Source organism: Ixodes scapularis, unplaced genomic scaffold (assembly GCF_016920785.2).
Source record: "Ixodes scapularis isolate PalLabHiFi unplaced genomic scaffold, ASM1692078v2 PGA_scaffold11__112_contigs__length_91849675, whole genome shotgun sequence".
In the NCBI taxonomy this organism is placed as follows: domain Eukaryota; kingdom Metazoa; phylum Arthropoda; class Arachnida; order Ixodida; family Ixodidae; genus Ixodes; species Ixodes scapularis.
In genome coordinates, this window is record NW_024609837.1 from 29213815 (window position 1) to 29234040 (window position 20226).

General features: G+C 46.9%; 1 protein-coding gene across 1 annotated transcript; it reads right to left on the reverse strand.

Moving 5' to 3' along the window:
* Positions 1-15307: 15307 nt before the first annotated feature.
* LOC120846604 (tyrosine kinase receptor Cad96Ca-like) lies at positions 15308-15631 on the reverse strand. Its single transcript, XM_040218431.1, has one exon. The coding sequence runs from the start codon at positions 15629-15631 to the stop codon at positions 15308-15310; it is 324 nt and encodes a 107-aa protein (XP_040074365.1).
* Between the last annotated feature and the right edge of the window lie 4595 nt (positions 15632-20226).

A 20226-nucleotide genomic window follows, 5' to 3' on the forward strand; every position in this document is an offset into this window, starting at 1 on the left:
GACGTGTGCTGTAGTAAAACGTCCTCGCGGTATGTCCAAAGCCGAATACCAAAGAGCGTTGAGTAGTTCTTATTTTCCAAGGTTCGGCTTGTTGGGTGCGAGAGGAGTGTCAGTTATATCACCGCGCTCTGCGAGTGTAATTGCCAGTATTTGTCTTTACACGACAATCTATTTTATGTGCGTGATTTATTTTAAATTCTTGATTGAATCAAGCATCAAGTTCTCTTCAACTGTCACGTTCGAACGTATAATGGGGTATTTATTGAACTGTTAGTTTAGTAGCGCGTTTGACACTGGTGAACTGAAGAGGAAGGACAGCGGTTGGATTTATAAATTGTAAATATAATGGGGGCAATAGGGGTACAATTATAACTACATATTTCCGTGCCGCAAATACCATAACTCCTGAAAACGTTTTCTTTTTTTTTTCACATTAAAGTAGAAATATTGGTGTGAACTTAAATGGCGAGATTGTAATTCTTAAGACTTCTTAAAGCTTGATGAAAGTTTGAGGGACGCCATGATGTTGCAAGAGTAGAGCTAAGAAATTTATGACATAACCTTCGTACTATTTGATTAATTTTTTAAATCACTATAAATATTTTAATCTAGATCGATCAAGCTCTGAGTAAGGACAAGTCGGACGAACAAAACAATAGTAAACGCCTGGGCCGTCGTAGCGTCTCAGCTGAGACGCGGGGAAAGAAAGCACTGTCAAACCTCGACTCAAGACGCTCGCGCGTCCCAGCCTTTACAGTGCTTCCTTTCACCCAGTCTCGGCTGAGACACTGATTCCAGCAAGCCGGTCCCGGTGTCTCACCTGCGCATCTATATATTTATTTTAGAAGGGAGTACTAACTTTTTTACCTACAAAATAACGAAAAATAATTCACTGGAAAAGAAACCTCATAATATAGAAAAGTAAACATAAAAATGTATTTAGGCCCTTCCGAGATTTTATGCTTGAAGAGCAACTGAGCCGATTAATTGAATAATTAATTAAAGGGTGGCGATTAATCATAAAGCTATGTTTCATTTTGATATTCATTATTGACAAGCGTAAGAGACATCTAAGCCTCTGAAACCCTTCATCTGAATCCAAACCCCCGCTTCTGTTTCTTTCAGAATCATGGGGCCAGGCCCCTGCGTGGAATCCCTTTGCCCAGCCCTTCGCCCAGCCCTCTGCACTGTCTACTACCGAGCCTGCCGCCGACCCTGCCGCCGAGTCTGCCTAGGTCCCCCTAGTTGCACAATGTTTTATATCTTTTTATTCGATTTAAATAAATTGTGAACTGTCAAACGTTATGAACAATTCATTTGCATGCTTTAATGATTTCTAAAGTGTCCAAATATGGTAAAATTGCTGCATTTATTAGATGTTACTATTAGAAAGAAAACAGTGCTTGGGGGAAAAGGGCGAGGGACTAGCTTGGTTCTCTTCACTCTTTTTGTGACGCTGGTTAGAGCTACAAAATGGCATCCAATAATGGCATAGACAAGAATGCAAAAAAGATTCCAGTGTATTAGACTGGATGCCTATATTGAAATAGCCAACGTTTAAGCCAATGTTGGAAGAGCCAATGTGTAAGGCGCTGGATGCCATTGTTGGCTCAGCAAACGGTGAAACCTCTATGCCAATATTGGATAAAAAAGCGCAAACCACGTTGGTCCAACGTGGGCTTGAACGTTGGAAAACCAGTGGTAGAACATTGGCACCAATGTTGGACCACCATTGGATCGGGTGGCGTTTTTGAAAATGCCAACGTCAGACCAATATTGGGACCCTTTTTTGCGAACATTGGCCCAACGGAGGTCCAACAATGGTGTGCTGCCTGGGCCGAATCGGACTCCCGAATCATTAATGACAATGTTTGCAGGCGCGACGTCAGTTTCCAAAATGCTTATGCAAATAATATCTGAAGTAAAACGAACAAGAAATTAACTTGAAAATAATACAAAGATACAAATATTCGACAGTACTAAAAAAAGACGTAAAACATTGGGGAAAAAAACTTCATGGACAATTAAAATTCCCAACCTCGGCTAAAAGTTAAAGTTCAATTTTTCTCTTTTTTTTTAATGCTGGCATGTTTGTGATATTGTGTTTTGTTCGCACCGCAAACGGCGCTACACGGCGTCGTTGAGGCAGGCTTCAAAAAGGATTGTCTTTCAGCCCGCAGTGCAAGCAACAAAAAAACAAACAATGCGACGCTATTTTTCTTTTGTGCGTGCCTGTGCTAGGCCACTTGTGAGAGCGCTGATGCTTTCAGAGGTTCCGTCGGCGCCGCAAAGTCTCCCAAAAGTAATTGTAATTGCGCCTGAAATTTGGCAATTACTGACGCTAGAAAGTAATTAAACTACAATTACAATTTCCTTTAGTCAAAAGTACTTAATTACAATTACAAATCAACAAAAAATTAATTAAATTGCAGCAATTCAATTACTCTAGTTGAATTACTACCCAAGTATGCTGTGAAGGCATCCGAGCCCCGATTTTGACGTACCAGACAGAGAGTGTGGCACGCACAGCAGAGCAACAAAGCATGTTCAGAAGAAGTTCCACAGCCCAGAAGACAAAGATGGCAGCCCGCCGAAGGCGACTTCTGCAAAGGTCTATGTTCTGCAAAGGTCTATGTTACACTGCTGGAGGCCACGAGCACAGTCCCGCCCCCGCAAATCAACCTCCAGCGTCATCCGGGTGCAGTGCCTTGTCTAGGCGATAAAAGGGCAGCCCGAGCGCCGAACACGTCATTTCTGGCAGCAGCAGCAACAAGCAACGAACACCGGGCTAACCGCTCCTCTGCCATTGCAGGTTGGTTGGCATATTAGTGTATTACTTTTTTTTTTTTTCACGTTGCTGCTGCTGCCAGCGGTGTTTCTATTGCTTTGTCGGCGAGTGTTTCGTATATATGGCGGAAGCATTGTGTTCAAAATGTAAAGAGGAGATACCCCATAGGGAGCAGTCTATTTCGTGCTGTGAATGTGAATACCCATACCACATCGGAAACTGTGCGGGAATTTCCGAAACAACGCTAAAAACGAAAGGAGAAGCATACCGTAAAGCATGGAAGTGTCCCACTTGCCGAGCAGCTAAACTAAAAGGTGGCGCGACAAGTAAACAGAGGCAAGATGGTGACATGTGGGTCTTGTTAGCGGCCATGAACGAAAAATTAGATAATCTGTTAGCCCTAAAGGAAACAGTTGGTAACATTGAAGCGTCAGTGCAAGTTATGTCAGACAAATATGATGAAATACTGAGCCATATTACTGAGCAGAAGCAAGATATAAAGGATTTAAAGAGGCGGGTTGAAAAAATCGAAAACGCTAACAAAAAAGACGAGCTTAGCAAAATGAAAACTGAACTTCACGAGCTTGAATGGAGAAGTCGCAGGCTGAATCTGGAATTCCATGGTGTTCCGAAGATTGACGGTGAAGACTTGTTGAACAAGGTCAATGAAGTAGCGCGCAGCCTAGACGTTCCTGCACTGAATATTTCCGACGTAGCGGCAATTCACCGACTGCCATCAAAGTCTGACAGGACACCAGGTATTATTGTCAGGTTCGTATCTCAACTGACAAGAGACCTGTGGCTGAGCAGGAAGGCTAGACTTCGTACCATCGGGAACAAACTTTACATCAATGAGAACATGACCAAACAAAACAGAGAATTACTGGCCAAGGCAAAAGATTGGGCAAAAAGTGCAGATTTTACTTACGTTTGGCACAAGGACGGAAAGATCTTCGTTCGTCGCCAAAGTGGTGAACGAGCGTTTGTGATAAGGTGCGAGGATGATCTGCAAGCGATAGTTTCCTGATCAAATTCTTGCTCGCCTTCAACTCTTGTTTAATAAAAAAAAAAAAAAAAGTTATGGCAGAGTGTTTATACTTGCTTCCTGTTGATATCGTGCAACATATTGGTCGTAGTTTTGATTCATCATTCAAAGCATTTCACTTGAACGTACGGTCAGCTAAGCATAAGGCGGCAGATCTTGAATGTCTTTTTAGCCAGTTTTCAGTTCGATTTAATGTGATCATGTTAACTGAAACGTGGTATTCTGACGAAGCGGATGCATTTCATTTGCCATCGTACAAATGCTTATGTTTAAATCGTACCTTTAGTCGTGGCGGAGGTGTTTCAGTATTGATAGATGAAAGCATGTCACATAATTTATTACCAAATTTCTGTATGATTACCCATGATTACGAGGTGTTATCACTCATATCAGGCGATATGCTTATCTCTGTCGTCTATCGTCCACCAGACGGTAACGTTTCAAATTTTTTAGCATTTTTTGAGAGCCTTCTGGGATTCGTTAGTGACAACAACCTGAACGTGATAATTGGCGGGGACTTTAATATCAATATGCTGCTGTGTGCTATGCCTAGTATTGAGTTAGAAATGTTGCTTACAACATATGGATGTGTCAACGTAATCACGAAGCCAACAAGGATTACACAGCAGTCGGAGACCTGTATCGACCTTTTTATAACAAACGCTGAGGTTACCCGCCTAAAAGGAGGGATTTTTATGTCTCATATTAGCGACCATCTCCCAATATTCCTATGCATAAAAGATGCACGTTGTCTCAAAAATAGTGTGCACTCACCTATATATTTTCAAGTTATTACACCTGATAATCTTGAAAGGTTTTGTAATGATATTGCAAATGAAAACTGGAATGACGTTCTTAACGCAACAGATCCCGATGTAGCTTACAATGTATTTCTGGACCAGTTCAAAATTCTTTATGCAAAAAACTTTCCTTATAAGAAAATTAAAAAATCAGGTAAAATTCGAAAGCCTTGGATTACCCAAGATCATCTAGCTAAAATCAATATAAAAGATCGCCTCTTTCAGAAATTTAACAGATCGAAAAATCCAGACGACCTTAAGAAATTCAAATTTTATCGGAACCAGCTGACAAAGGAGCTTCGAAATGCCAGGACCCGTTATTACTACAATAGTTTTAAGTCACCCAATGGACGTGTGGACGAAATTTGGAAAAAGGTTAATTCAGTCCTACAAGACAATAGGGCGCATGACTACGTTGAAACCCTACGCGTAAATGGCAAAGGACTCAAGGGTACTGATCTGGCTAATGCATTTAATGATCACTTTGTTAACCTGGCTACTTTGACACATGATTCAGATGCCTGCAAATATATTAAAAATAGGAACATGAATTCAATCTTCTTGGATCCTGTCACCGAGTTCGAGGTATCAAATGTGTTTATAAACCTAAAAAATACGAAAAGCAGAGACATAGATGATATCCAGATCAAACCTGTGAAATATGTTGTACCTTTAGTGGCACGATACTTAACGCATATATTTAACTTGTGCATATCGGCTGGCGTTTTTCCCAAACGTATGCAGATTGCTAAAGTCTGTGTACTGCACAAGAAAGGTGATAAGAACGATATTAACAATTATAGGCCAGTGTCGATTCTCCCTGTTTTCTCGAAAGGACTTGAAAAAGTTATTTATGCACGTCTGGTAAATTTTTTTGATAAGCACAGCTTAATTACCAAATCGCAGTTCGGGTTTCGTAAACATCGTTCAACTGAACTAGCCCTCCTTGAAGAAAAAGAATTTATTTTAAGAAGTCTTGAGGATCGAAAACTAGTGCTTGCGGTTTATGTTGATTTCACGAAAGCATTTGATTATTTGAATCATAAATTGCTGTTACTAAAACTCGAATCTTATGGTGTCAGGGGTCAGGCTTTACTTCTGCTCCAGTCTTACCTAGAAAGCCGAAAGCAATATGTGTGCTACAATAACTTTTCTTCTGTAATAAAACCGATAGTTGTTGGAGTACCACAAGGAAGTATATTAGGTCCTTTTCTTTTTAATGTGTATGTAAACGACATCCTAAATATTGACCCATCAATAAAATTTGTAATGTACGCAGACGACACGACATTACTTTACAAGGCTAAGGATGCAGATGAGCTTGTACATAAAATAAACTCAGTACTGGGGGAAATGTTTCTATGGACTAATAAGAACGCTTTGAAAATAAACATAAATAAAACAAAGGCTGTTATGTTCCGTCCTAAGAATAAAGTTCTCGAATCTATAGAGCCAATTATTCTTGACTCTACCGAAATCGAATTGGTCGACAATTTTAAAACGTTGGGAGTTGTTTTCTCTCAGAATATGTCATGGGACTTACATATTCAGGATTTATGTAGGAAATTGTCAAAAACTATTGGATTAGTTTGCCGCCATCGATATACATTTCCACCATCTGTCAAAATGTTGTTATATAAATCACTGTTTTATTCATACCTAAATTACTGCTCTTTGGTCTGGGGCACAACTACGGCAACGAACCTAGAAAAAATATACTTATTTCAAAAAAGAATGCTACGGATTATTGCAAATACAAGTTATTTATCACACACAGAAAGCTTGTTTAAAAGATATAATGTACTTAGTGTTCATGAGCTTTACAATTATAGACTTTCCTTAAGGCTTAAGGCAGAAGCACAAAATAATACTTCATTCTTGATTGATCTATCTTGTTTGCAGCAACATGTAGCACCATATACGCTTCGAAACTCTGATCCTTGGCAAGTACCTACTTGCCGATTGAATTCCGGGATGGAAATGTTGGCCTACCGTATCCCAAGGCTTCTCAACTTTTTGCATTCATGTGATGTTTGCCTGCATGAAACACCTCTGAAAGGGCTACGTATCACTTTGCTTAATTTATCAACGTAGATATTATCACGCTTTATTGTCAAACCCTAAAAAGTATGCGTTTTTTTTTTTTTTTTTCTTGTTTTGTTATTATCTTTTGTATAAACTAAAGTTTCCACTGCTGCTGCAGAATGTACTGGGGCCGAGAGCTCGTCAAGCCGCCTAGTGCGGCTTTTTTTCTCGGCTCCGCCATTACCCGTAATGGAAATAAAGCTATTATTATTATTATTATTATTTGTGGCCGAAACACCATATCTGGCAAAGCACTTTATTGCAAGGTTCAACACTGGCAGCGTCATGACCAACTCGATGTCTGGTACATCAAATCGGGGCTCAATATATACAGATAAGATACACCCGACGCAGGCACACAGCGCTGTGACGTCAGACATAAAAGCGCATACTTCATGGTATGCTGTTATCAGATACGCGCAGATACGAAAGTCTGTAACAGTTATTTTACATGGGGCATGTTTAATTCACAGGATAAGATCACGCGCCGCTGCTGATTTTGGGCACTCCGGTTAACCCTTGAATCTTGTGTTTCTTGTTAACAGACGTGTTTCACAACGATACGAAAAATTGTAATGAGAAACAATAAAGCGATACTATTTTTTTTCTACCTTAGTGTCCCCAAAAGAGGGAGTAAAGAAAGTTTCCACTATACAGGGACAGAAATAAGACGAATACTTCAGTGGTGCTGCTTTGTACGCTACCTATCGATATAGGCCACACCACAGCAAACGTTACGGCGCTCATTATCTTTGTGCGTTTGCTGTTATGCTATCCAAGCCAATCACACACAGTTAATGCGCCGCGATTCCGCTTTTTCTCTATGTGTGATTGCTTTATAGCCGGCAATACAACCCTATACAAACAAATTGAGCGCCGTGATAAGGAAATTTTATCGCGACTTGATTGACCCCGTCGACTGGTTGTGTCGCGACGGCGGTCGGATGTGAAGCGAAACGGAGCGTAGACCTCTACAACGGCCAGCGAACTGTGTTCGAGCGGTTCATTCACTCACTTCTGAATCGCAAACATACGCGTGTACGCGCCAAAAAAAAAATAAAAATGTGCCCGAGAATAAGGCGTGATTCATCGCAGAATTTGGATTCCTGCTCAATTCAGGATACCGGGAGTAAAGTTCGCCTCCACCGATGTTGGATCTGGGTGCAGTTTAAGGTCAGATGAGCCTGGTGGTGGAGCAGGGGCTCTAATGGTTAAATTTTGGTCGCTGAAAAAGTTAGATCTATTTTGCCTCTCGCGGACAGCGTTCCTACACTCCGCCTCACCCTAAGAGGAACTCAAGTCCAAAGGCTAGCAAAGTAGTACATTGAAAAAAAGAGGGTGCCTCCGTGGGGAAAAGTAGTCCGGCTAATTAAAATTTTGGTACGGACAAAAAAATACAAATCACAAAGGCATTGCCGTCTAATTTTGTTGTTATGCTGTTTTATATTGGTAACTAAATAATAAAATGTTTATTTAAAACAAAATTCAAGATTTGACACGACATTATTTGGTTTTGGCATATAGCCATTAGAATTCAATTCAATCCAGCATCGTGTGCGTCGCCTGCATGGTGGAAGATGTCGCGTCTTTACCACGCGGACTTTTTTCGCTCCCAAATTGAACAGCGCTAGTGATCGTGGGATGTCTTGTGAAGAACTGTTAAACGGCTTCGGGATTTTTAAAGCCGAGTACATCGCCAGCAACTTCACCGCAAGCTCGAAACTTCTATCAATATTGCCGATGCGTCACAGCTCAAGTGTACGTTTACGGCATTCCCACTATACAGCGTGTATACACTAACCGCTACATATTAAAAAAAAAATACAAAGGGACTCAATTAAGAGATTGAACGAAGTCATATAAATCTTACTTTAGAGAGTAAAATTAAAAAATAAAAATAAATAATAAATCAAAAGATTGGGGGAAGAAATAGGTTTTTATTACAATAGATGTTGATTCTTGAAAAAGAAAGGAGGGAAGCAGAAACCGAGGGTACCGAGGGGTGGTTTGGGGCGGAGACGTGAAAAAGACTCCCGTTTTGAATTGGCCTAATGTATAAAGGGAACAATGTGGCGCCCTGAAATAGACTTTGTCTTGAATTACCAGGTGTATTGGAGGGATCTCAAGGGAAAGTATACCTCCTGAAACAAAGTGGCACTATCGCTGAGAGGACCTTGAACCCCTATGCCTACATAACTTAAGGGGAGGAAAATACTCAAATCTATTATCACAAAATTTAAGCTTTAAAATACAAAAAAAAACTGTTTGGAATGGTAATTTTGATTAAACCTAAACTAATATTGATAAAATGAACAATTTATACTTTAATAAACCCGAAAATACACATGCGTCTTATTTTATATTACATATTTAAAAGGAATAACCCCCCAAAAATTGGGTAGTGTGTATGTTTATACAGCCTAGAACGTGGTCTGCCTCAACGGGTGACGAGTCTCCCAGCTGTTGATGAGCAATTTAGCCAGTGCAGTACAACCGCTAGCCTGGGCTCTTTAACGTGCACCACGCAGTAGTGATACACGACCGCACGCCGGTACGATGCTCATCCAGATCGAAAAGGGCGGGGGGGGGGGGGGGGGGGGGGAGGGGAGGGGGGGATAAAAAAAAACCCAAGCAAAAGAAACCGGTGAAGAAACCTCGTCGTCGTCTCAACCAAGACACAAGACCAAGAGGCACAAAACTAAATGGACAATATTTTCAACTACACGATAAAAACACGCTGAGAAGACAGAAGCCATTAACCGATTTAGTAGTTTCGCTGCCTACCTGCTTATCTTTGTTGACTGGCTGTTGAATACAAATTTCCTTTTTGGTTACAATAAACCCTTTTTATTTAACTCTAATTGCTTTAAACCTGTTTATACCGTTTGGTGGTGCAGGTAGAGAGAAAAATTTTATTTTTATGCATTTCAGATCTTAGAAAATGAAAATCACTCTGCCGTCTGATAGCAAATGATTTAACCTTCTTTTATACGCTTCGCCATAATTTCTTATCATGCAACATGAGCCAAGTAGGCTGCTTAGAATTTGCTCTTTTTCAGACCGGCTTTGGGTTTCGCGAATGGCTTACCACTGCTTCGTGATGTGCGGTTGACGAAGGAATTTTAGCTTGAAGAATAGCAAAGGTAAGACTTAAAGTGCGCGAAGTAACTGGGTACTGGGTAGCTCCGTTTAACATCGCAATACTGACAATGAGAAGACTGAGTGACTGCTTTCGAAACGCAAGTTTCTTTATCTACGCGGTGAAGCCGGCTTCGGAAATAAATGCAGTTCGAGAAAAGCTCGTCTTACGCTTTTATTTTCTGCTCAACTCGCCCCGTACAATAGAAGTAGTGGCCACGTTGAGCCTTATTGAGTTTGATTTGCTCGATTCGGGGCCGCCATAATGAGATGCAAACGACGGAGGAACTTTGTTCCCCTGCTCTCAGGACGAAAGTTTCTTACTTTCTAAAGAAACATATGTTACAACAGCGTTCCTCCTTTTATGGAGGACTATAGTAACCCTTTTTCTAAGAGTGTAAATACTCTGCACTAAGTGCGAATCGCCGCCGACGGTCCCCTGCGGACTAAGTATAACTCGGCGCCGACGGTCGACTGCGGACCAAGTACCCTAAGTATAGCTCGTCTCCGATGGTCGCCCGCGGACTAAATGCGCTGGACGAAGTATTACTCGCCGCGGACAGTCACGCACTGTAGGCGACCGTCGGCGGCAAGTCATAGTTCAGTTTCTTGCGTTCACCTGCCTCTCGTACCTGTGACTTAAACGACGATGTCGGTATGCGCATTTTGTGGTCCGAGGTTCGATTCCCGCTGAGCTCTTTGCTTAATCTGTCTTGCTTCAATTGTGTGTTTCTAGTTGTGATTGTGTATGTATTTGTTTTACCAATGTAGCCTTCTGTATGCTTTGGAGGTTTATGCAGCACGGGCTATGTATCCTTTATGTTGCCATGACCTGTGTGTATCGCTTTTTCGCCATACTCGCGCGTTCCACGTTTCTATGAAATCCAGCATCATAAACACATTTTGTGTTAAAACGAGCATTATAAAATTGGTGACGCGTGATGAGGTGCTCAAGAACACATAAAATATATCAGTTCCCTCGGAAATCTCGAAATTTCGTAGGAAGACATAGTCTTTTCCTCAGACTAGAACAGGTCAATCAGTTCAAACCAGGCCAGCAACAGACAAATATTGGTTGGTTGGAAGTACCAACACCCACCCGTTAATCGACTGACAGTCAACGTGAACGCCCGCTTTGCCCTCCACGAACGCTTCGGAATTCTTCGTGGAACAGCTGCGTACAGTGCTCGCCTCCACGGCAACGCCGAGCCTAGAGCGACAATGGGAAAAATGCCGCAAGAAATGTAAAATAAAAATAAAAAACAAAACAGGAGGAACGCAATTCATAAACACGACGTTGTTTACGTAACCGTACAATGGAAATTTTCGGCTATGTTCAACGCAAGATACATGTGTTTTAAGGCTCAAATACAGATACTAAGATATATTTCTCTTTCATGGAACGGAATATCCCTGAGATAGTTCTGCAGAAACAGCGATAAAGTATTCCGGATTACGGATACTGATGCTTATAGAAATACATTTGTTTCCGAACCGTGCTATGTGGAGATGGTGTAGTTTGAGGAGAATGGGAAGGGTAATTTATGCTTGTTCTCCTCTTTTTGCAACAATTTATGTACTACCCCTTCCCTCGAACTCTTTACTTATCATTAATGCCGCTAGAAAAAACAAACAAAAAAAACATGTCATGGCCGTTTAACCGCATAGTTGCAGAACGGTAAAGACTGCGTATCATGCCTGACATAAGGCGTCTGCCCGAAGGAGCCCTGCTTTGCCATGAAGGCGCATCTTAAATTCTCGTCGTATGTAATTTTGAGTCACCCAAAGTCTAGGGAAATTGGACAACAGGGCCGCACTTTTTCTCTACTCAACTCCTTTACAGCGTTCTCTCTGCTAAATTAGAAAGGGTGGAGAGCTTTACGATAGGGGCTGATTTTGTTATTCTTGAATGTAACCTTCTTTAAACCACAGTTTTTTTTGTTTTTATAATGTTGGTGACTGAGTTGGATTATGTTATGGGGCGGATTCTCGTTATAAATTCGGAAGCAACTTGCACAAAACAGATGTTTTTATCCTTTAAATTTATCTTAAGGAGGGCAACACATGTAACGAGATACCTAAGTCTGGCAAAGTATCGCGATTCAAGCGATACCTTGCAAATGTATTTCACTACTGAGATACATATATACATTTTTCAAATGCATCTCAATACAGAGATACAGATACTCGAAAATACTTTCAAGGTACTATCGCGATACATTTGTATCGCAATACTGCTCAGCCCTGGTATAACCTTATAACGTAGAGTCGTCGATATAGTGTTCCCCTCGCTTACCAAGGGACAAAAATAGAAATCTGTCTCAACTAGGGTGTCGAACCGGTCATCACTTCGGTTCGGTTCGGGTTCGGGTTCAGTAGCACTGCATTTTGTTCCGGTTCGGTTCCGGTTTAGAGTAGCGCACATAATATCACTCCGGTTACCGGTTTTAATAAGTGCGAACCGGTTCGAACCGGTTACTAACTCGACCTTTGAATATTGAAAGAGCACTTCCTGGAGCCTTTTGCGAGCACGAGATACTTGCAATAGACCCATCCCAAAACTACTCCCTCTCCCGGCAGATCTGAAAACCCTGCACAGTGACGTGCGCAAAAGACACCATTAATGTGGCAAGGCTATTACTGGTATAATACCGTTCTTAGGTGAAGCATATATAAGCGATTGACCTTCCATTTTTATTGTGTCTTTTGCACTCGCAGCTGTGCAGTATTTCAAACTGTACCAGAAGAGGGCGTAATTTGTGAATGGGTCTATAGACCTTTCCAAAAAAGAGCTTGTCGCCGGTGCGATCTTTAGTGTTCAGACGTATAGTGCGTGCTTTGCTCGCTTTACGAAGTGACGAACACGCGCGTGCTGGGCTGCGGAGATCGCACGCTGGGCTGTGATTTTATAAACAGTAAAAAGATTTCTAGCTGGATTGCTTGCACTGTATATGTGTTTGTTTGTTTTGCTCTGCACATACGTGCTTTTAGACATGCTACCTGTTTTCGGCGCCCAGTAAGATGTCGCAGCTATGCCCCAGAGTGGCAGACAGGGGAACGAGAGGAAACAAATGTGTCGTAAGACACAGAAACAGGTACGTCGAGGGCGCAGTTGGCGTAGTAGCAGTCGCGAGGATGCCGCCGACGCCGCGCTCACGACGCCGCCAGAGCGGCCGCAGCCATGGTCCTGGGGGCCGCCATTTCTTAAACTGAGCTCGTCTTGGCTTTAGCCAACTTCTCATCACAAATCCTCCTGGAGGAGCACAAAGGCCCTTTGCGTACGCACGTAATTTCCGAGAAATAGCGTGCGGTAAAATAGCGCACGCAAAGCGCGAAATGTGGTTAGCGTTCGGCGCATGCGCAGTGGCGACGACGCTATTCTTTGCGTGCGCAAAGCTTTAGCATGCGCTGTTTTAAAACTCCCGAGTTCGTGGCCAAGCGGTGCTTTGAAATCGCCGCCGCGACTACCGCGCCGCCAATTCAATCCAAGAAACAAAGTTGAAGCTCTCCTGATGAGGAAGTACAGGCGGGAACTGAGCAAGCTCGCTGACCACGAGGACTATTTGTGTTTCTGCTTTTGGTGATAGTGCATTTTTTTTATTACGTACGCAATAAGAAGGAAATGTAAAAATATCTGACACTATGTATGATTAGTCTTGGCAATATAAGAAAAATAAGCACGCTACTTTTCCCATTAACACCAATTATTGACACAATTGGCCTTGATCCGCTTTCGTTGAACCGGTAACCGCCCCATCAGATTATGGCTTCGTTCCGGTTCGGGTTCAATATAAAGCGTTTCGGTTTTGTACCTGTTCCGACGAAAATAACGGTTTTGATCCGGTTTTCGGTCCGGGTTAGGTTCGATACCCTTGTCTTAACAGAATTAAAGTCTGCGCGGTTCAAATACCACGCGAGGACGAACCCTGGTTGTGCTGGGGTGTTGGGAGGAAGGTTGAAATGGAGCCCGGCAGGCAAACAGCTTACCCCAGGTGGAAATGCGTTTTGTTTAGCTATTCGCTCTTTCCCGCGTGTCCTGCGCGTCTTTTTCGCGTCTTTCTTGCAAATCCCACCGTATATAGATGGTGGTTTGCGATCTTCGGGAAGTGGCCGCTTATGACAATGTCGGACGTAATTCACGCTTGTAGTAAAAAGATGATGCGTAAAAAAAAGAATTATACGTGAACCGGAAGTGTGCTCTGGCTACCCAATAGATGGCGCCATAAAGTTTGTTGCGAAACAAAAAAAATGGCGATTACCTTTGTGGTTCTCCTTAGGGCCACTGCCTTTGGTAGTACCACGTTCGCGGCGAGACGCTCTACCGCGAAGCGGGTTCGCACTCGCGTGGCATGCTGCTCGTCGAGCGCAAACAGACACCAGTCACGTTGGTAACGGTGATAAACTGTTTATTTACAATGAAACAAAATAACAACAACACAGCGGCTATAAGCTGGTGAACGCCGTCGGTGTGGAGATCGCCCACGGCCGAACGGTCGCTCACAAATGTACAAAGGACGGGGTAAACGCTCACCGGTGCGCCGGATGGTTCCCCGTTGTCGCCGCCGCCGAATCCCAGGACGAAGAGCGAAGCGAGACTGCTGTCCGCTGGTTTTAAGATAACGGCGGAGGCGAAGTGGCCAATCAAGGAGCGACACGTCGATCTCCTTTGTGCGGGGGTTCGTTACGGTGAGACGTCGCCTCCTTGTGGCCTCTTTTCTTCTCGTCCCTTTTCCGAAATACCCCAGTCTCGGGTTAAACAAAACTATGGTTAACTTCCACCAGCTCGCCTGCACCCTTACAATTTTTTCGTTACGGAAATCGCCCCAAAGGGGAGAGGAGGAAGCCACTGGATGGATGGATGAATACGGCTGAGCCCTTTGGATCGGGCGGTAGCTTACGCCACCTAGCCATTTTGTTTTACCATTTAAGCTGAGAATATTTAAATGTGAAATCTATATTCACTCCGCAGTGCAAAGAAAGTGAGGCTATGAAACCCCCTTGCCATCAGTCTCGCAGGCAATACACTACATCCGCAGCCGAGGGATGATCCACCGGGATCTGACCGCCCTCAAAGTGCTCGTCTACGAACACGGCTGCTACAAGGTCGCCGACTTCGGCCTCTCCAGGAGCACTGGGACCCCGAGAGGGACGTCTACCACCAAAAGGTCAAGGGCGCCCTTCAAGTCCACTCACAGTGGTAAGCAGCGCCACCTCTCGCTACGCCAGCGCGGCCGCCACGGCGCGCCAAAACGCTGACGCGACAGAATGTTGAGGAATCACAATCCCCACACTCCCCCCTCCTTAGCCAATAGTCACCCGCAAACGGGTGGACCAACACAAACACACAACAAGACTAAAATAATAAAAAAAAGAAAAAGGCCACCAGCGGCTACACGGGAAACGACAGCCCGGCTCATACGTTCATGGTCCAAAAGTTCGTCCAGCGGTCGCTCACCAGCGGCACAGCTCCCAGCTGCAGTCGATCGGTTGCGTCATCCCGTGACCGCCGCGCACGTAGCGGGTCACCTCCTGAGCGCCCAGGCCGGGGTAGGGCGTCGAGCCCAAAGTGACCATGTCCCACAGCAGTAGTCCGACAGACCAGACGTCGGACTTGAAGGGCGCCCTTGACCTTTTGGTGGTAGACGTCCCTCTCGGGGTCCCAGTGCTCCTGGAGAGGCCGAAGTCGGCGACCTTGTAGCAGCCGTGTTCGTAGACGAGCACTTTGAGCGCGGTCAGATCCCGGTGGATCATCCCTCGGCTGCGGATGTAGTGCATTGCCTGCGAGACCTGCCGGGTGAAGTGCGCCAGGTCCCTGGGGCCCTTGAGACTTGCTACGGGACGACGGGAACAGCTGGTCCCTGGTCGGCGAGCTTTTCGACCGCGGCGCGGGTCCCGAAGATGATGAGCCGGCAGTCCCTGACCGGAAACGATCCCGACGGCCCACGAAAACGACTGGTTGCTGGTTTGGCCCGCGGCCGGCTGGGGTAGCGGGGCTGCCTGACGAGTCACGTCCAGCCGTGGTCCCTGGACACCGCTGAACTGCCGAAGCCAGGAGACAGCAGCTCACGAACGGCGCGAAGGAAAGGCTGGATGGAGGTCCTCTTCGTAGGTGCGGAACGTACTGCGGTAGAATGACCACTTGGTCTCCGACCGCTTGTGACGACGCTCGCACCGCGCTCTCGCGTTGACAAGTGGCACACGTGAGCGTAGGTGGCAATAACTGACCAATGGCAGTTACGCGTACCCTTTCCCTCGGAAGCCGTGTTTCGGGGATTCCCCTACGGGTTCATCCGGGAGCGAACGCTGAGGTGACGTATGTAGGTCACTGCTTGCCAGTAAACAATGGTGTCTGGCGCGTTCGCGAAGGCAGCAGGTGTATTGTGCTTTGCACTTCCCTTAATGTGACATTTCGCCACTTAATGGGGCTGCCTCTACGAAAACTTCGGATAATAGTTCCTCCGTCTACGCAGATTGTAGCGAGACGCCTGTTGTTCATCGTCGGCGTTATCTCGCGCTGCGGGTGCATGTTTTTGCGGGGGCTGAGTTTGCTCGTTGGCCCCGTTTTCCCTCTCATGGTAGGGTTTCAGATCGCACACATGTACCGGCCCACCGACTTTTCTTGATTGCAAGTTTGTCAGCTTGTACACGAGTGGGGAGAGAAGTTCCTGCACTCGGTACGGGCGACACCACTTCGGAGCCAATGCAGCCGAGAAGCCTTTGCTGGCATCACTCAGAACATGGTTGCGTCTGAGGACGAGATCGCCCACTTTGTAGCGGAGATCTCGATGCGAGCGGTCGTACTGAGCTTTTTGTTTCGCTCGCGCTACCCCGAGATTGCGATGCGCCTCTGAGAAGGCTTCCGTCATCCGAGTTTGTAGCTGCCGCGCGTGGTCCGTTTGCGTCGGCTGCGCGTTGTCCACCCCGGCGCTCCCCCCTAGGACACGGTCCATGGGGTTCGGAAGCTCTCTCCCGAATGTGAGGAAGCGGGGGTGAAGCCCGTTGAACGGTTGAGAGTGGTCCGAAGTGCGAACCCGATCTCGGGGATATATGCGTCCCAGTCACGTTGCCTTTCCGCGAAGGCGGCCAGCATTGGTTTGATGTTTCTGTTACATCGCTCCGTGATGTTCGACTGCGGATGGTAGGGCGTGGTTGTTTTGTGCTTTATGCCAAGGGCCTAGCACGCGTCCACGAATACCTTCCCGACGAAGTAGCTCGCTCGATCAGTCAAAAGAGCTTCGGGGAACCCAAAACGGGTGAAAACCTCCATGAGCTTCTCCGCGATCGCTCGGGCTGTCAGCTTACGGAGTGGAAAAAGTTCCGTCCATTTGCTGAAGTGGTCAGTTACAACCAGCAGATACTGGTGTCCTTTAGGGCTCCTCGGTAGGGGGCCGACCACGTCGCAGGCTGCCAGAGACCATGATTGCTGGCTCGGAATCGGTTGCATTAGGCCCGGGGGTTTGCCGCCTCTTGGTTTGAAGCTTTGGCAAGAGTGGCAGGTGCGGGCATAACGGAAAACGTCCCGTTTCATGCCCGGCCAGGTGGCGATGCGACATAACTTAGAGTAAGTCTTGGAGCCGCTCGCGTGTCCGGCCAAGTGCGAGTCGTGATAGTAGCGCAAAACTGCGTTTCTCAGACTGCGGGGTACCACTACCTTGAACGCCTCGTCGGAGTCGTTCTCGGAGGGTATGTACCTCAGCAAGAGCCCGTCATTGCTCAGCAGATATGAATCCTCCGTGCCCGCACCAATACCAGATGCGTCCCGGCACTCGGCGCCTACTACAATACCAGTAGTGTTGCGCCCGGCGGTCGCACCGCCCGCCTCCACGGCGTCTGACTCTTCCGCGAGTCCGTCGATCACCTTTCGACAAAACGGATCATTCTGCTGGGCTTTCAGAAGCTCTTCATTGCTGAACACGATTCCCACTGCGCTCACTGCGTCTAGGTGGTTGATCGTCTCGTCCGGGGTGGTCAGATCTGCTGCCTCCCTTTGGGACTGAGTCACGGCTTCGCCTGGCACTGTGAGTGTCGTTGGCTCGGCCTGGGTCTTTGCGGAAATCTGTGTGCAGTCTACGGGGGCTCGTGACAATGCGTCCGCCACCACGTTTCTGCTGCCTTTCCGGTACCGCACGACGTAGTCGTATTTTTGCAGCATCAAAGCCCATCTCGCCAAGCGACCAGCGGGTTCGCGAAGTCGGGAGAGCCATATTAGGCTTTGGTGATCTGTTTCGATCATGAAAGTGGTCCCGTCGACATAAATGTCGAAGCGCCGGAGTGCAAAGACGATGGCCAAGCACTCTTGTTCGCATGTACTGTAGTTCCTTTCAGCTGGCGTCAACGAGCGGCTGGCGAAGGCCACCGGTCGGAGTACACCTTCGTGCTGTTGGAGCAGGACCGCGCCCAAGCCAAGATTGCTGGCATCTGTTTGGATCAGAAAGGGCTTGCTCAAGTCGGGTAGCTTGAGTTCAGCTGTGTCCGCGAGCGCTCGGGAGGTGCGGCGAAAGGCCGCTTCCTGCTCGGGACCCCAGCTCCAACTCACGGACTTTCGCAATAGGCGTGTCAGTGGTGCTTGAAGCGTCGCGCAGTTTGGGATGAATTGGCGATAGAAGTTCACCATTCATAGGTAGCGACGGAGGGAGCTCACGTCGGTTGGCGCAAGAAACTCCAGGATTGCATGTAGTTTGTCGGGATGTGGCGCAAGGCGCCCGCGATCAAGTTCGAACCCGAGCAAGGCGATGCGGGTTTCGGCTATTTGGGCCTTTTCGGGGTTCAGGGTCATTCCCGCGGCTTTTAGCCGGTCGAGTACGTCCTCGAGATGACGTAGGTGATCTTCAAAGGTGTTGGAGTAGACGACAATGTCGTCGAGATAGGCCATTGCGTGTTTCCATTTGGCTTCTCCCAGTACTCGGTCGATCAATCGCTGGAACGTCATTGGCGCTCCGCACAGACCGAAGGGCATTCGTGTGATTTCGAAAAGCCCGCGGTGACAACAGAAGGCTGTTTTTGCCTCGTCACCTGGCTCAATTCGAACCTGGAGGTAGCCTCGGCTAGCGTCCAGGGTGGTGAAGTACCGCGCACTGCCCAAGTTGGACAGAATCGAGTCGATGCTCGGTAGCGGGTAGGCGTCCTTTCGTGTGACGTCGTTGAGACGGCGGTAGTCCACGCAAAGACGTGAGCTGCCGTCTTTCTTCGGGACCAGCACCACGGGGAATGCCCAGGGGCTGTTAGATCGCCGGACGACTCCGGTGTCGATCATTTCGTCCAGGGCACGGTCGATGGCTTTTCGTTTAGCCAAGCTTACGGGTCGAGCGTTCTGCCTTCTTGGCAGCTCGTCGCCCGTGTCAATGCGATGTCGCACTTCATTTGTGCAGCCAGGTCGGTCCGTGAAAATTGCGTCATAGCAGCGCAACAACGACGACAGTCGGGCTTTTTCTCGCCCTGACACGCTGCATGATTGCGTGAGCAGTGGGTGCGTCATTTCCCCGATGGGGGCGGCGCTCGCTGCCATCGGCGCTGGACTCGGTGTCTTGGGGTCAATGACCCGGTTTAGGAAGTCCCTCGCTTCCTCTCGACGGCTCGTCGCGTGCGCCAATGGTGGCGTTGGCGGTACGGCCGGAGGTTCGCAGAAGGGTTTCAGGGGTGCAAACGTGCCCTCCCGATAGCCTGCGCTGCTGACGTCGATTACAATGCCTGTTTTGGCAAGGAAGTCTCTGCCCAAAATAATGGGCACCGATAGGCCAGGGAGATGAACGAAGCGTTGTCGTCTTACTCGATTCTCCCATCTCGCGACCAGCCGCGCGGTACCAGCCGAAAGGGCGGTTCCGCAGGCTAGGCGAAAGGCAGTGTTGCATTCTCGGAGTCGGACAGAATTCTGTCGGAGGTGAGTCAACACTTCGCCGCCGAACATCGAAGCGCTTGCTCCGGTGTCGAGGACTGCCTTGAATGCCTTGCCGGCGATCGTTACAGAAATGAACGGGGCCGGCGTGCCGGTCGGGAAGCCTATTCTGTAGGCGGTCGGCAAAAGAGTGGCCATGGGACCTTCTGATTCTTTGTTAGCCACCGGTGCGTCCGTCCAAGGGCCGTTTACCGCTGGCTTTGCTCGTTTCCCGCACGGTGCGATTCCGTGTTCGGCCGCTTCGGGCACTGGCGAGCGAGATGACCGGGGCGATTGCACCGAAAACATCTTCTGTCGTCGCCTCGCTGGGGGTTCCGCCGTGCGTTTTGGTTTTCGCCGGCTCTGTCGTAGCGTGCATTGGCTCGCTGAGATTGAGGGATCCTCGTTTCCTCCTGCCTCGCTGCCTCGTTGGGGCGCGAGTCGGTGGTTCTGAACTGCGGCGTCGGCCGGCTTGTTCGTCTACCGTAGGAGTACGGGT

Bases quoted from the DNA above. Each gene is read 5' to 3' on its own strand.
- LOC120846604 (XM_040218431.1), bottom strand. From the start codon at position 15,631: ATGCACTACATCCGCAGCCGAGGGATGATCCACCGGGATCTGACCGCG.